At 49.9% G+C, this 16712-nt stretch overlaps 2 protein-coding genes across 3 annotated transcripts in view; both read right to left on the bottom strand.

Moving 5' to 3' along the window:
• The window catches only part of KIF23 (kinesin family member 23), a 60081-nt gene extending 57691 nt beyond the window's left edge, over nt 1–2390 (bottom strand). The window contains exon 1 of the mRNA XM_027553074.1: nt 2309–2390. Coding sequence (XP_027408875.1) covers nt 2309–2316 — 8 coding nt within the window. The 5' untranslated portion in view covers nt 2317–2390. The remainder of the gene's footprint in view (nt 1–2308) is intronic.
• PAQR5 (progestin and adipoQ receptor family member 5) overlaps nt 206–16712 on the bottom strand; it is a 98563-nt gene continuing 82056 nt past the window's right edge. The window contains exons 5-8 of one of the 2 annotated variants that reach the window (XM_027553081.1): nt 16313–16439; nt 9744–9840; nt 7351–7492; nt 206–4015 (exon numbers count right to left, since the gene is read on the bottom strand). In XM_027553081.1, coding sequence (XP_027408882.1) covers nt 3774–4015; nt 7351–7492; nt 9744–9840; nt 16313–16439 — 608 coding nt within the window. In that variant the 3' untranslated portion in view covers nt 206–3773. The remainder of the gene's footprint in view (nt 4016–7350; nt 7493–9743; nt 9841–16312; nt 16440–16712) is intronic. The other variant, XM_027553080.1, reaches the window with a different exon arrangement.

Below are 16712 nucleotides of genomic sequence, written 5' to 3'. Positions count from 1 at the left end.
ATGAGGGAAGGACAGTTTGGGTTTTCTTCACTTCTATATTCCCAACTCTTAGGACAGTGTTTGTTTTATATATACCTGGCAGTAAATAAACATTCAGTGAATGATTTCACAATCTATACATATACAGGAATCTATTTTTCATGATGAGTGAACATGTTTTCGGCATAGTAGGTGAAACATAACTAAGTCAAAGGAGAAACAGGACTTTACTATAATAAATAAATTTTATTTTTCCTACCATAATTTAAGAAAACCAGACATTAGCATAAGCTGGAAGAACATCTCTGAGTCTGGAAATAGGTCTCTGCCTTTTCATTCATAATGGATTGTCGACTGGAAAATCAGAGGCTGGCATTCAACAACATGTTACAAAATGCTGATATACAGGGTTAAGAGCCGTTTCATATATAAAGGGTACCATGGCCAAGCCAAATTCAGGACAAAGCAGATGGGAATGAAAGGTTTCTCTGATGAACCTGACAAAAGCATTCTTTTCCAGAACAGCATCCTGCCTTCCTCAGAATATCTCCTGGGAACTGAGTTCCTTCTCCAAAAAACACTTTGAGAAAGATTGCTGCAGACCAAATATCTAAATCACTTGTATTCAAAAGCCTTCTAAACATCCCACTTCTAATTCTAATCTAATCACCAAGGGACCTGTTCTTGTCTTTTTAAAAAATATACTTTATTTATTTTGGGCTGCGTTGCGTCTTTGTTGCTGCGTGCGGGCTACCTCCGGTCGTAATGTGCAGGCTTCTCACAGCAGTGGCTTCTCTTACTGTGGAGAAAGGGCCCCAGGGCACTCAGGCTCAGCAGTCCAGTAGTTACAACTCCTGGGCTCTTAGAGCTCAGGCTCAGCAGTTGTGGTGCAAAAGCTTAATTGTCTGAGGCATGTGGGATCTTCCTGGACCAGAGATCACACTGTGTCCCCTACTTTGGCAGTGGATTGTCAACCACTGGACCACCAGGGAAGTCTGACAAATTCATGTCTTTAGGAAAGAAGGAGCGTTCCTCTCCAAAGACTGCGCAAGAAAAATTAAACTCTCCATTTGTGACTGAAGGAAGAGGCAAGTGACCAAATGGCCTCATCCAAGCATACCTGAGTTTTATCACAATGAAAATGATCAGTAAATTCTAGAGTAGTGTTTCTTGAGCCCAGGGAGGGGGAAGAGGTACATCCCTTCAGGAGTGTGCCCTCTCCCCTTGCCCCTTAGGAGACAGGGCCTTGGTGAGCAATCGCTACCAGGGGGAATATGGTATATCTCCAAAGTGTACTGAGATGTTAAAAAAAAAAAAAAATTGAGAACTGCTACCTTAAAAGACAAGGCTTCCCAAGTGGCTCAGTGGTAAAGAACCCGCCTGCCAATGCAGGAGCCACATAAGACCTGGGTTCGTTCCTGGGTTGGGAAGATCCCCTGGAGAAGGAAATGGCAACCCACTCCAGTATTCTTGCCTGGAAAATTTCATGGAGAGGAGCCTGGTGGGCCATAGTCCGTGGGGTTGCAGAGTTGGACACAGCTGAGCACACATACACATTAAAAGACATCCTCCCAGTGAGGTTTTCACCTGACCCACTGCCAGCCTTTTTAATTTCTGGAATGGCTTAGCAAAACTATATTTACATTAGACTTCATAATACTTAATGAAAATGAATATATTTGAACACATTCTCATGCATCATTATAAGTTTCCAAATCAGCGTACTGCAAACTGTTATAAAATTTAATTGTAACACTGTCCAAAAGTATACAATGGGACTAAGTTTACCAAATGTATAAAAACATTATGAAACACTTGGCTTTATTTTGTTGATTTAACATTTCATTTTCATCATTAAGCAATGCTGAAAAAGCAATGTAACCAAAGACTAAATATTCTAAAAGTCCTTCAGATTAGTCACCTGTGATCTTTCAACTACTTCTGAGCTAAACGAAGAACCTTATGTTACTTTCTATAAACAAGAGAATTAAGAAGCCTTCATGCCTTTGGCATTACTAAAATGGAGTACTTAAAGTTAGTACCTCTGTCCACCATAAAACTGAAGTTACAGTAAGATGAAATGGAAGCCCAGAACCCCTGCTGGAGTACAATTCCAGTAATAGTGTCAACCTCTTGCCAAAAAAACAAATTTTGTCGTGCAGCTTGCAATTAATGTACCAAAAATTTACCAGCCTATATAATTTTATCAGTCTACCTTCCCCAGAGGAAGTAAACAGACAATAAAACTAATGAAATCATATTTGTTGACCACTCATATCCGATATAAATTGCTACTTGTCTTCAGAGTATTAGCTGATGAGCTACTTACAAGGTCATTCAAACGTCTGGGCCAGTTAACCATAGAGGCAGTGTTCTAAGAAACTGGGGTGTTCCTGAGTCAGCAGAAGAGGCTCCTGCATTGCGATGGATGGTCCCTTAAGTCGTCAGCAAGTGCATGTCAGGGAGTGATGGGCCTCAGCATTTCTGTACTCTATGAAAACACCATGAAATACTGAACTTTTAATGAGTAATGCAACAGGTGAGAAAATACTCAGTGTTTCAGTACTCCACAGAGTGGAAAGCAGAGGACACAGCCTTAGGTGGTGAGCTGCTGAAAGTTAGACCAATCAAAACACAGCTGATGGGCCCTGGGCATTCAGGAATTCGTGACACCGGCATTTCTGCAAGTTTGGCCCATGGCCCTCCTGACAATCACCTGGGGAACTTGTCCCAGTACAGACCTTCTGCAGGAAACCAACATTTTAAACTGGTAAAGCAGCGTCTCCTGATTCGCCTGGGGAATCTACATTTATCACAAGCTCACCAAGCGTTTCCATTCCTTTGGCAAAGTCTGTAGTATCCTCTGCACGTGAACGTTAAATTCTGCAGCACATATGAAATGCTGAAGCAACATTAAATGTAACCTCCCCAAACATTGTGATGTCATTGGTTAAAGGGTGATGGATGAGTACAACCAATTGGGATTAATTCAGTTAGTGCCCTCTGGGTAACACACTTCACCTGTGCTGCATAATACTTCACAGCATCAAGCTGGCAACAAGAAAACAGAGTAAAACAGAGCATATGACACCCCAGCCACAGGCTGTGAACTTTTAACAAAATCCAAGTCCATAATGGCATGGGAACCTTGCATGGTGAAGCAGAATGGACTTTTGGGGAAAGAGGGAGCTCTTTCATTTCCTTCACTAGGTGGGGAAAGGAAGAAGGTCCCTCCCCAAACCAGGTTTCTTCATTCTGGAATGCTTTCCCAGTCCCCACAGCTCCCGCAGACTCAGTTTCCCTTTTCTCAGGTTCCCCGACTGACCTTCCCAGCTCATCCTCCTCCACTGTGGTAGGAGAGGCTTTGCTACATGAAACTCATCAGATGAAGCGTGTTCCATTTTCCAAGAGTAATACTTCAAGGGTAGTAAAGCTTAATCCAACTATTTAATAGTAAAGCTACAAGGGTGGTACGCCTAATCCAGCTGTTTAAATAGAATTGGAGAACATACTTTAAATAAATTAAAAGCTAAATGAAATAATGATTTGCATGAATGAGGACTGACTTGAACCCATGTCCCCCTTTTAAAATCGTACTTACAGAATCCAATGCACATCTAGAGAAGTGTCCCCAGTTAAATACCTTATGGACCTGAACCTGCTCAAAAATGCCAAGATATCAAGCATTCTAAATATTTTAGGCCACTGCAAACTGGGACCATGCCATTGGCTTATGGTAGTTAGAATGTCGTAGCTTAATGCTGACATTTGGTACGAAAAGCTTATGGTATGAATCAGGTTTCCTTTTTATGTAATTCCGGCTCGGGAATCCTATACAGAGCAGCTGAGAAATAAACTATGTTGCTGAGGCTGAAGATGAGGCACAGAAGTATGGCTCCGGCTATCTGGGCGAACACCAGGGGCCTGCAGTGGGTCAGCAGCCATTCCTTCCTCAGAGTCTTGTCCAGAAGGATGGCTTCCATCTGCATGTGTGTGGCCAGGATCACACACACGTGAAACAGCTGGTGGCTGTGACCTAAAGCAAACACACAAAAGGCCACCAAAATCAGCAATAAAAAGGGAATGGACTACTGATAACATCCTATGGCTTGTGTGCTAAAAACACTGTGGAGTAAAAGAAGCTAGATGCAAGATACCCACTGTCCAGAAAAGGCAAATCCCTGAGACAGGGAGCTGGGATTAATAGTACGTGGGCAGGAAGGATCTTACTGGGGTGATGAAAATGTTCTAAAACTCATATATGGTGATAGTTATACAATGTGGTAAATTTGCTAAAATAAAAAAAAAAAGATTGAATTGTGCACTTGAAATCAGGGTATTATGTTATATATAACGTGTGTGTGTGTGTGTGTGTGTGTGTGTGTGTGTGTGTTCAGTCGCTCAGTTGTGTCTGACTCCTTGCGACCCCACAGACTGCAGTCTGCCAGGCTCCTCTGTCCATGGAATTTTCCAGGCAAGAATAATGGAGTGGGTTTCCGTGCCTTCCTCCAGGGGATCGTCCCAACTCAGGGATGAAACCCGTGACTCCTGTGTCTCCCGCATTGGCAGGTGGATTCTTTACCACTAGCGCCACCGGGGAAGCCCATGTGTGATACATACTTTAAAGTTTTTATTTTTAAAATATCATATGAGAAAAATAAAAAGGCCATCAGAGAAAACCAAATCCATTTTTAAAACAGCTTATCCACCAGTCCCGCCTTTCACATGAGAAAGTTCTACTAAAGTTTACCTCTCGAGAGCTGTCACCAGTCAGTTCTGATCCTGACTTCAATACCAAAGGGGAAGCCAGCCAGACTTTCTGCTGACCACTTGTGAGATGCTCCTCCCCCTACTGCTGGTTAGTCCCAGACACAATGAGGGGCTCCTCCTCTCTGATAACTCACAGGACCCTGGTCAGCATGTATGCATCCCCAGAGGGTGGGAGCCCAGTGGAGGGTGGCTGCAGTGTGCAGGGAGGTACTGACTTGGTAGTTGGTGAGAAAAGGAGTCCATTGCCCAGGGCTGGGGATTGCCTGGGGGGACAGAAACCAGGAGTAAGATAAGAAGCCTGCATGTTTCATGGGCTGATTGTATCTCCCCCTCCCAAATTCACATGTTGAAAGTCTTAAATCCCAGTACCTGAGAATGTGACCATATTTGGAGATAAGGTTTTTTAAAAGACAATTAAGTTAAAACGAGGTCACTAGCGAGGGACCCGCTCTGGTATCTTTATAAGAAGAGGAGATTAGGATGTACACATACACAGAGGAGAGATCATGTGAAAAGAAATGGAGATGGCCCCTGGCAAGCCAAGGAGAGAGGACTTGGAAGAAACCAACCCTGCCATCCCCTTGATCTTGGGCTTCTAACCTCTGGATTTTGAGAAAATAAACTTTTGTATCAGCCATGCAGCCTGTGGTTCTTTGTTATGGCAGCATTAGCAGACTAATACAAGAGTTAAATAAGGACCCTCCTTCAGTTAAAAAAAAAAAAAAAGAATTCAGTGTTGTACCCCCAAGATTTATCCTATAGCAAGTATTCAATAAATGTGTCCACAGAAGGGACCAGACTGGCCATCTGCCCTAATGAGCCAGAGCCAAGTCGTGAATGAAGATGCAGGAAAGTTGAATGAGTGATCAATGACTTCCTTAGGGCAAGGAGCTGCCAGCACCCCAGCCTGCATCCCCCAGGGAGATACTGTGCCTGGAGGGGCCGCCCCTGCCTCACTCAAGACATACTACTGGGCTGTGTACAATTTCCAAATCTGTGTGTTTTGCGGCAGAAGTGGTTCCTTATCCAGCTGAAAACCGTACTCTCCAAGGACATAGGGCCAAGGAGTAGGAAGTGACCAGCTGCGCCCACCAACTGAGGCACAAACCTGTCTCCATTAGGGCAGGAGACAAACAGATCGAAGAGTCAAGAGCACTGGACGGATGTGAAATGTGCCTGCAGGAAAAGTCAACAATCCCGTCTGGAAGGAAGAGGGAGGAGCTTCTGTGGGCACTGGGGAGGAAGCTCAAAATCTGGCTGACTGTTATTTAAGGACAGAGATCTTTCCAAAGCCCTTGTTTAAGATGGTGTCATTATCTGCCATCTCTGCCATGTCCCCCCACTGGAGTGTCTTTCTGCTCTAGGCCTAAAGGGACAGGATAGAGGTGAGTAAATAAAATGTTATTAAGAAGCCAGAGTTGGCAAAATAAGGCCCAGTGTCTCTTTATGTTTTTCCTGCTGACCCCAGACTTTGTACACGATCAGCTCTATTTCCTCTGGCTGGGCTGGGGCTAGGGAGGTGGACATGCTGGGCAGGCTCCTTGGGCAGGTTCCAATCCCCTGGCCCTCTCATCTCCCTCCTTTTTTGAAATCTGTCCTCTAACCATTTTTCTCATGTGATCCCTTCTGGCAGAGGAGAAGGAATAAAGGAGATGAAACTCTTGTCAAGGCAAAATGTGGCCACGTTTCTTGGGTAGAAGATGGAAACTCATGGACAAAATGGGCCTGGGGAGAACCGAGGTTCCTGCTCGCCACCCGGGGATGAGGACCTAGATCTCCATGGTGGCTTATCTGAGGAGCTCCCATCCCAGGACCCCTTAGCCTCACCAGAAGTGGCCAAGGCTCCCTCCTCCAGCCAGTCCCAGAGCCAGGGTGGAGGAGACACGTTGCACAGCGCTACCCACGTCCCTCGACAGAGGGGAAGGAACTCTGCCAGCAGGTATAAACCCCTGTAGCTCTGACGCCTCCTCTTCACCACATGGCCTCTCTGGCTTGAGCACGTTCAGGCTCACCTGGAGAAGCACTCAGCTTCTGAGAGAGTGCTGGGCCCACCCCAGCAGGATGTCTTGGGGGTGGGGGCTGAGATCCACATGCTCCCAGCTGAGGCTGAGACTACTCGTCCAGACTGGGAACTGCTGAGTCTGGGAACCACTGCTCTACCATGATTCCTGGCACCATCACACCCACCTGAATGAGACCCTCTTTCCTCTCCTTGGCACTGCCCGCCCCTCACCGGCTGGTACCCTCAGAGCCTTCTGTACCCTGTCTTTCCTCTTCCTCTTTACAGCTGCCTTCCATGGTCACTTAATAATGGGATTTCACGTTCGAGGTAATAATGGGACTCTCCTGTCCCCACACCCTCCAGAAATGCTTTAGAATCCTAGACCCACCTTCTCTGCATCCTCCACCACCCTCCCTGGGCATCCACGGTCTGTGCACATCCTGACATCTGTCACCTGACAGTTTCACTCACCTTGGCCTGGGCCTGGACAACTTCCTGGGGATTTGCTTCCCGCCCTGCCCCTGCCTCCCCTTGGCAACTACAGCACTGCTGTCAGGGATGGGAGCGCCCCCTGGGCAGCAGGGTCACCACGCGCTCACCGATGTAGTCGAAGCGTCCAGGGGCCAGGCGCTCCGGCAGATGCGCAGAGTAGAAGAAAGAGGCCAGGAGGGTCATGGCCACGTGCTTCTGGTGGTACACGGTGGCTTCGTTCTCCGCACTCTCCCCGGGGAGCAGGAATACCTGCAGGTATTGAAAGAAACGCCAAGCCTTAACGTGGATAGCCTACAGGGACCTACTGTATAGCACAGGGGACTCTGCTCAACATGCTGCAAAAACCGAAACGGGAAAAGAGCTTGAAAAGGAATAGATACCTGTTTATGTATCCCTGAATCACTTTACTGTACGCCTGAAACTAACACAACACTGTAAATCAACTAAACTCCAGCGCAAAATGAAAAGCTTAAAGACAGAAAGAAACATCAGGGCTCGAGAGGAGGTCTGTAGACCTCCCCACGCACACGAGTGGACTCTGTGCGCCAAGGCCGTTCCCTCCCGGTGTCTGTGCTTGGAAAGGGACCTCACAGGGCCTGTGTGGGCAGGCTTCCTTTTCTGAGTGGGAGTAACTGAGACCTAACGTAACTGTATTTTAACCCCCTACATGCTCATGAGAGCCTTTGGGTTATTTAGTTACCAAAAAAAAAAAAAACGAAGAAAGGAAGGAAGGGAAGGAAAACAACAGAAGTGAAGAGAAAAGGAAAGGGGAAAAAAAAGTCCTGCTAATATATCACTACTCTGCCCCACCCCCACCCCTGGGGCTAAAATGTAAGTAAAAAAAAAAAAAATGGCCCATTCACACTTGAACTCACTTTTAACCAGCACATCCCTTGAACTGATGCTCTTAATTAAGGCTTTAAGGCCTAGGAATTCCTGGAAGGCCTTCTGAGTCATTAAAAACTATTAATTACGGACATTATCCTGGTTTGGAGTTTGGTACGGTTTTTGTACAATCGTTAAAAATAGCGGCAGCCACCACCTCCGAGGGCACCAGGCCAGGCCTCCTGTGTGCATCACTTCATCAGAGCCTCAACAATGACCACACGGCAGACTCCATTTCTCCCATTTTGCAGATGAGAGTACTGGGCTGGAAGGTGACTTGCCAACCACTAATTAGTAGAGAAGTCAGGCTGATTTGCAGAGCCTGAGTGCTCAGCCACAGCACCGTACAGGCTAAGATCCCTCCTCCCCCTCTGCCCGGAGTCTGACGCAGCTGAGTGCCAGGAGCGTCCAGCACTCATCCTGACAAGAAGCGATGCTGTTTGCAGGGGTGGCCTGCGGGGCTGGCTTGTTCTCTCTGCGCTGGTTTCCTGGGTGTGGTCTGTGTCCTCCAGGGAGGATTCAACGGAGTGGGCTGCATCCCCCCTTCTGGTCTCCCCAGACCCACACGGACTGAGCACGGGGCACAGGCTCAGTGTCTCAGCTGGTGGAGCCAGCCTGACCCCTCTCCTTCAGCCCTGGGCGCTGCCATCTCGGCCTCATGCACCAGACTTTTATGCTGCCTCCACCCTCGGGGCCTGGGACTGGAACTGCTGGGCCCATCAGGTCTGTTCATTTGATGACTCCTCCTCTACCTCCCTGTGAAGGAGGGGATATCAGCCTCATTTAAAGATAAGGAAACTGAGGCTCAGAGAGGTTTTGTTCACTGCCTAATGTCACACAGCCAGTGAGTAGTGGGACTGGGATTTGAACGCACGGCCATCTGAGAGTGCGTGAATTTTCCCTCTTCTTATCTTCCCTCCTATACCCTCTTCCTTTGTGTTCACCATCTAATTCCCATCTATCCTTTAAGACCTTCAGTTATACGCTTTCCTTCCCTACTACGTCTATGTTAATTGATGATAATATATAATAATGCGTTTATGGGACTCTCACCACCAGCTAGCACTGTACACATTATCTCATGTAATCCTCTCCATAGCCTGACACAAGGAGGTGTTATTACCAGGCCTTTCCAGATGAGGGAAGTCGAGACACAGAGATGGTAGAAAACCTGCCCGAAGTCTTGCAGTGAGTGAATATTAGAGATTTGCCTCCAGAGCCCACTCTCCTGCTCACTCTACTAAACCCCAGGCTGCCTCTCCTGCCCAGCCCTCCGAGACTGCTCCTGAGCCTCCGGGTAGCACTGGCCACTGATGCATCTCCTGGCGCCACCTACCTAGTGCCCGTGGTAGGTGCTGGCTGCCTATGCCCATCAGGGCCTCTGTCCGTGCCACCTGATTGGTCTGTGAGTGCCAATAAGGGAGCACGTGGGGCTCTGTGCCCATGTGTTCTCCTGTGACCAGGACAGCGTCTGACCCCCAGAGCGGGAGCAGGTGGGGCTCTGCGTCCATGTGTTCTCCTGTGACCAGGACAGCATCTGACCCCCAGAGCTCAGGACACAACCGATTCCCTGGTGCTGCCAACAGACAGAGGGGGGTCAGAGCAGGGCCCTTACCCTGAATAAGACGGGAAGGGAGTCCCAGGTATAGGGAAAAGCAAAGGCCAGGACACGAAGCATCTTACAGATCCCAGGCTTCTGTATCTCAAAAAACCTAAATCAGGAAAGGAAATGGGGGAGAAATGAGAATGAAAGGGAGTTTCAGTCAATAACACACACACTAAAAATAACCAAGGCCGAGTAACCCACAGAAAACCATCTGCGCACAAACTCCTCCCTCGGCCAGCAGCTTCCCCACCAGCCCTCTCCACTTCTCCCACCAGCCTCCCTGGGAAGGGCTCCATCTCAAATGTGAAAAGAGTTTGGAGGCGCCATCTCCCGGCACCATAAGAAGCAATGGTATCCAAAATCAGGGAGGAGGCACGGAGCAAAAAACCTTCGAAGGACAAGTTATCTAACTGCCACAGGGCCTTCTAGAAGTCAGACCAGTAGCCACCAGGAGAGGCAGACTGTGGGGCATGGGCAGGCACAAACGCACAGGCTCCTGGGGCCAGCACCTCTGCGAAGGTTGAGATGCTTAACTAGTCAGAGTCGCCAGGTGAATCCCCTGCAAAAGCCCTGGGTACTATTAGATGTTTAACGACAAGAGATTTCTGGAATATTTAATAACACACACAGGAATCCTGGGCTGGGGAAACTGACCAAGCATGGGCCTTCCTTCTTTGAGTTGAAGGAGAGGCTCCATACAAAACTGCAGCCCTGAGCTGGGGCTCGGGCAAGGGAGAGCTCACACTCCCAGGCTGGGCCGGGTGGCAGGGCAGGTACCCGCTTCAATACATCGTACTGTGGGGGCTGGGTTCTTCTCCCTGGGGACCCACAGGACTGTGAGGCCAGAGCCTCCCCCGGCAAAGGTGATATGCAGAGCTAGGGTGTTGAGGCTTGTAGGGTGGCTGTTATGGGGCAGCCTGTACGATGATGGGGGCACTGGGGCCCTCCAGCCCTTCCTGACAGTTCTGCCCCTCATCACGCTCTCTGGTGGGGTCTGCTCCTCACTTCTGTTCCCCAGGTGCCCTGTCCCAGCCCACTCGCCTGCCCCTTCTCCACCAAACAGGGTCTGCTGTTCCCCTAGCCCAGGTCCATCTCTTCCAGCAGGATCTTCACATCCTCTATGAGCCAGTGCAGTCACCTAACTGTGAGCCCCACTGTGTCCACATCCTCTGGCATAGAATATGGCAGAGACACCCTCATCTGCCTCCAGGGTGGTCAGGGAACCCTCCTTAAGGGTGGAGCTGGGTCTGCTCGGCTGTCCATCTCCAGCATCCAGCTCAGAAGTGTGCCCGAGGATGTGGGCATCTGCTTGGCAGCCCAGCCTGGGGACCCCTGTTCACCATGGACCCTGAGAAGCCCCATAAACCCCAGAGATGAGCTTCAACTTCACTCAAGCCCATGGGCATGTCCCTTCTTCTTTTCTGACCCTGTGGACACTGGGCAGAGAAGGAAGAGGAGCTCAAAGAGGAGGAGGAGATATAAGGGACCTCAACTCATCATCCCCCAGAACAGAACCCCAGCCTTGGAGGAAACCACAAACCCTGGGATAGGCACAGGGTCACAATCTGACAACAGTGTTTGTCTTGGACACTCTGAGCCTGGTCCAGTCCCTGACTTTTGTGACCATCTCATCCAGGGCGTGATGTAACCCTCCTGTGCCCCAGAATCCTCGTGTGTACCACAGGGATGACTACAGAATCCCTTATGGGCTTGTTGCAAGGGTTTAATCAAATGATGCTCACTAGGAGCTTACAGCTGTGCAGAGCACAGAGTAACACTCACGAAATAGCAGCATTTTTTAAAAAAAAGTGTTGTAGGACCCATCCTTTCCCTCTCCCCATCTTGTAGCCACGTGGTACAGAAAATAGAACAGGAGGGAACAGACGGGTTCTGGGTGATTTGCCTAAAATCAGCTGAGCTAAAGAGAGGCAAAGCTAGGATTTACAGCCAGGATGTTTGGTTGGCTTCCCACCCTCTCCCCTTGGGCAGGTCTCAGACCACTCCCCAGACTCTGCTCTTACAGACACCCCTCTGCCCCAGGAGGCGAACAGAACACACTTCCACTGCTCCAAGTCAGAGCCCATCTTTCGTAGGACCTTCTCAGTCTACGCTGGCCGACCCTGCCCGACCATGCAAGCCTGCTCCCTCCCTCCCCATGCTCTGCCACCGCCTATCACCTCTGGGTGCGAAGAGACTTGCTCTTAAAGCACGCTCTCTCTGTGGCCACTTACACAGGAAGAAAGCTGGCTCTGGTTGGCGAGGGCCATCCCCCAAAACACGGATTTCCTGAGACTTGAGACATGGCGCCCGGCCTGATAAAGTACTTCCCCAAGGGCAAACGAACCAGCCTCTCCAGCTGCCAAGCCGAGTCTACAGAGGGAAAAAGGAGAAAAAGCAGAACAGAAGAGAGCAACAGAGAACAAGAGGCAGAAGGGCCAGCAGCTACAAAGACGGTGGGCCTCCCACCACCAAAGTGCAATTCCAGATCAGGCCACAGGGTGTCGCCACAGCCAGAAGGAGGGGAAGGAGCCATGGCATTCTCCAAAGCACACCACGCCCGAGTCTCCAAAGCCTTGCCTGGTAAGGCAATGCCTGTCCCCCAAGGCTGGGAGTCAGGGAGTCAGGCCTCCTCTGCCTAGAACCAGGTGGGCAGGAAACATTGGATTTCGGGAGAAGCCTCCACCAAGAAAGCGCTGATACAATACCAGTCTATTCTAAAACCCGATAAATCCTGTTGCAACAAAGCTGGGCAGATGTGCAAGTGAATTCCAGAACTATGCTCGAAACAAGTGGGCCTTTGGAAACATCATTCTATTGCCGAGGTGCGTGTGTGTGCGCGCAGAGGGGCCAGGGGGGTGGTATTATGGCTGTTTTGTTGTTGTATGGATGACATAACAGGAATGTGGACATTTCCACGTGCTGACCATTGGCCCCAGCAGCAGTCTATCATCTGGCTGAGCCCTCTGACCTCTGGATGTGTCTGGGAACCACTGTCTGCTAAGCCTCCCATCTCCACCTCTGACCTCCAAACCCTCTTCAAGGCCTGCCCCAGGCCGCTCTGAGCTGCCGCAGCACCACTGCCAAGGCACGGTGCTCACAGCACAGCTCACATCCCACCAGGGATGAAAACCCATCTCTCCCTCACAGCACTGACCACACGGCATTCCACAGAGCGAGCATGTGTCTGAAAAACCAACTGCTGGATGCCCTGGATGGATGACTGGAAAAGTACCCACAGGGACTCGTGATGCGCAGCAAACACGTGGAACTACCATTCCTGAGCGAGTGGCGATGCTTCCTGGGCTTGCAGGTGGTCAGTAGGTATGCGCAGGCAGGCTCTCTGTCACACCCATCTGGCTCCAAGAGCCACAGAGAGGTCATATGTTCTGCCATTTCCCCCATAAACACTATGGAACAAGAAGGCGGTTTTCCAGAATGTGTTCCTTTGAAGTAAATTCCACGATTGTTGTTGCTTAGTCACTAAGTCGTGTCCGACTCTATGCACCCCCATGGACTGTAGCCCGCCAGGCCCCTCTGTCCATGGGATTCTCCAGACAAAAATACTGCAGTGGGTTGCCATTCCTTCTCCAGGGGATCTTCCTGACCCAGGGATCAAACCCGCATCTCCTGCATTGCAGGTGGATTCTTTATCACTGAGCCACATGGGAAGCTCCCAGCTCTCATGTGGAATTTACCTAAAGGACATGTATTATGTGGGAATGAAGGCCATTCGGACCACACTACTCTGGGAAGCATGTGGATAACCAAAGCACAACTCATGAGCTCCATGGTCTCTTTTGCGCTCAGGAAAAGAGGTGGTTCTTGGCCTCCTAGCCATTCCACAGACTGATACAGCAGGTGGGAGAGGCAGGGGTGGGCCTGGGGGATGCAGGGGAGAAGGCACGGAGAGGAACCTTGGAAAAGGCACTGAAGCTGGTATCATAGATGCCTAAACAGAAGGAACCCAGGGAACTTCGTCTCAGGGGCCCCTGCTTAAGGGCCAAGACTGGCCCAAGGCCACACAGCAAGCCTGTGAAGCTGGGCCTCCAGACAGGCCTCGCCTGCCTCCACTGCTTCCCCTGCAGTTAATCAGGACCAAGTCTCTCCCCACACACGCATGAGCCCTCCTCCTCAGACACCGAAGACAAAGACAGAGAATGAAAACAGAGGGGACGGGTCTTGTAAGAGCAGGGATCCACCAGCACGTGGGAAGGAGAGAAGACAAGACGCGAAGGAAGCTGGACGGGCCCACAGGGGGACGTCCCACTCTATCCTTGGCTCCAAGCATGTGGCATTTGCTTCTTTTTCCCTTCCTGTTCCCCGAGCCCCCATTGAGCCCCACAGGACACAGTGGCTGAGCCCACAGAACTGTCTTCCTGTGAAGTTTACTGTCCTTCCTGAGCACAAGGCCAGTCCTCTGAAGGACACACGAGGAGCCTCCGATCCCCCACCTCTGGATGGCTCTTCCAGCCTCTGTCCCCCTCCCCTGCCAGCTGCACAGGCTCTGGCGACTCTGAAGCTCCTTGCTGTCTCCCAGTGCCGTCCATCCTCGCAAGGCCCTCACCCCTGTTCAGGCTCTCGGCTCTGTCCAAAACGCCCTTCCCTCTTCTCCAGCTAAAGTGTTCAACCTTCCTCAATGCTTGATTCTAAGGCTGCTTCACAGAACCCTGGCTATCCAAGCAGGTGTCGTTTCGTATTATCATTATTTGCGATGTTATATGCTATGTTATATGTTATGTTATGTAGCATGTAATGCTACATGCTTTTTTTTTTTAAAAAAAAAAAAAAAAACCCTTTCCTCTGGCCCTTAAAGGAAATGTTGACTCAGTCTAGACATTTTGGAGGTCTGCAGTCTGCTGCTCATACTCCACGGGGCACTCTATGAGGACAAGGGCTGAACCGCACTCATCTCCACATTCCCCCAGAGAGGGTTTACCCCCCCTCACACCCCAGGCCTTCCCACCAGATGAAGCAACACAAAACCCAGTCTTGAGACTGAGCCTGCAAACGAGACTCACCCCATGGAAAGCAGCTCCACGCTGCCCACCTGCCTCAGGACAGGTGAGGGCAAGGCAAGTTGGGGCAAGCATTCCCGATGCTGTTTAAGGCTCCACTCTCTGACTTTTAAAGAAAAGCAGCTTGTCAAGTTTGGAAAATCTGCCTACCTCTGGGTCCCACAAAACCCAGTGTCCCCCAAAGAAAGCTGGAGCCAAAATCACTGTGGGGGAGTTGCAGAAGCGTACCTCGCCACCCCGACCCCTGTGGTTTTCTCCTGGGGAGGGAAGAGCTACGGCTGCCAGGAGTAAGAATGCTGCAAGGCCAGGGCTCAGGAGAGGCACAGGCTGGGGGCATGGGTGGCCAGGACCGCCAGCCTTCCTTGGCGCTCTTGCTAACCCACCATGGAAGGCCCCCAGCGCCTGGCACTGTCTACACAGAAATGTTACCCCAACGCCGTCATTCGAGAGGTTTCCGAAGTCATTTTGGGTAGTTTGTTTTTTTACCAAGAGCTGAATAATCTAGAGTAGTTATCCTAAAAAATGCCCGTTGTACTCACACCCCAGTGAGCTTCCTTGAGTGAAAGGAAAAAAAAAAAAAATAGAATTAGAGCCAGTGAGCTGGGCATGATTCATGGCCATCATGCTTCCCCTGGGGATGTGTCAGACATTTGAATGTCATCTGTCGTGCATCACACACACGCATATCTTGTTGTACTTTGCTTTATTGTGGCTTTTTGCAAATTGAAGGTTTGTGGTAACTCTGTGTTGACAGATGATAGCATTTTTTTTAGCAGTAGCGTATTTTTAAATTAAGATGTGTACACTGTTTCCTTAGACATAATGCTCTTGCACACTGAATAGACTATAGTGTAAATTCCACTTTTACATGCACTGGGAAACCAGAAAGTTCAGTGACTTGCCTACTGCGAAGTTGATATCTTTGCAGTATCTCTGAGGTGTGTCTGTGTCCAGAGGCAGGCCCTTCTCAGCTCCTATTAGCAGACCACCAGTTTATGGAGTGCCTCCTCCGGGCCAGGCTTGTGCCAAGTGTTCTGGATATATTACACCCATTTCACAGGATAGCTGTGTTGACCCCATTTTTATTTTTCTTTTTGGCCAAAGCCACATGGCTTGTAGAATCTTAGTTCTGCAACCAGGAATTGAGCCCAGTCCACAGAAGTGAAAGGGCCATGTTTTAGCCACTGAACTGCCAAGGAACTCCCTTGACCCCATTTTATAGATAAGCAAACTGAAGTTCAAGGAGGGTAAGTGACTCGTTCAGCAACAGTTTGCAGGGCAGAGTATGGGACCCCCTTGTTCAAAAATCATTAAGTATTTCAAAACAACAACAGCAGGGCATTAGACAAGTTTGAAGCCCTCTTGATCATGGGGCCCTGAGCACCTGCACAGGCTGTGTGCCTGTGAAGCTGGTCCCGCCCGGCCACTGGAAGTCCATCCGGAACTGAGCCCCAGGCTTCCAAGCACCTCTCCCCCTGTCCCCTCCAGCAGTCCAGGGAGCCACGTGCTCCACCACCACCCGTCCCCTCGCCCCATCCCATCCGTGGCAGAGCAGCCGGGTACCTGGAGTAGCAGGAGAGCCAGATGCTAATGATGGTGTTCAGCACAGCCAGGGTCAGGTAGTAGTCATGGAAGGTGGTGCTCACCAGCGTGTCCGGGAAAACATAGGCAGAGTAGGCGATGGCACAGCCTGGAGGAGCAAAACCAGCCTTGGGCAAGAAGCCAGGACTCAGCACTGTCTGGACTCCCTGGGAAGACCACCCCGCCCTGCATCTGGCTGAGCCCCATCACCACACAGACCATGAGCAGTCCTGCACCCCACCCTCGCTATGCCATCATCCCTCCCAGACTGTATGTCCCCATCTCTCTTCTCTGCCCACCCAGATCCCACCCTGAGAATTGTTCTGGGAGCCCAGTGCTGCTCCAAGGGCTTGACAGGTATTAACTCACATAATGTTTACAG

This window comes from Bos indicus x Bos taurus, chromosome 10 (assembly GCF_003369695.1).
Source record: "Bos indicus x Bos taurus breed Angus x Brahman F1 hybrid chromosome 10, Bos_hybrid_MaternalHap_v2.0, whole genome shotgun sequence".
Taxonomy (NCBI): domain Eukaryota; kingdom Metazoa; phylum Chordata; class Mammalia; order Artiodactyla; family Bovidae; genus Bos; species Bos indicus x Bos taurus.
This window is presented reverse-complemented; position numbering and strand designations above follow the sequence as displayed.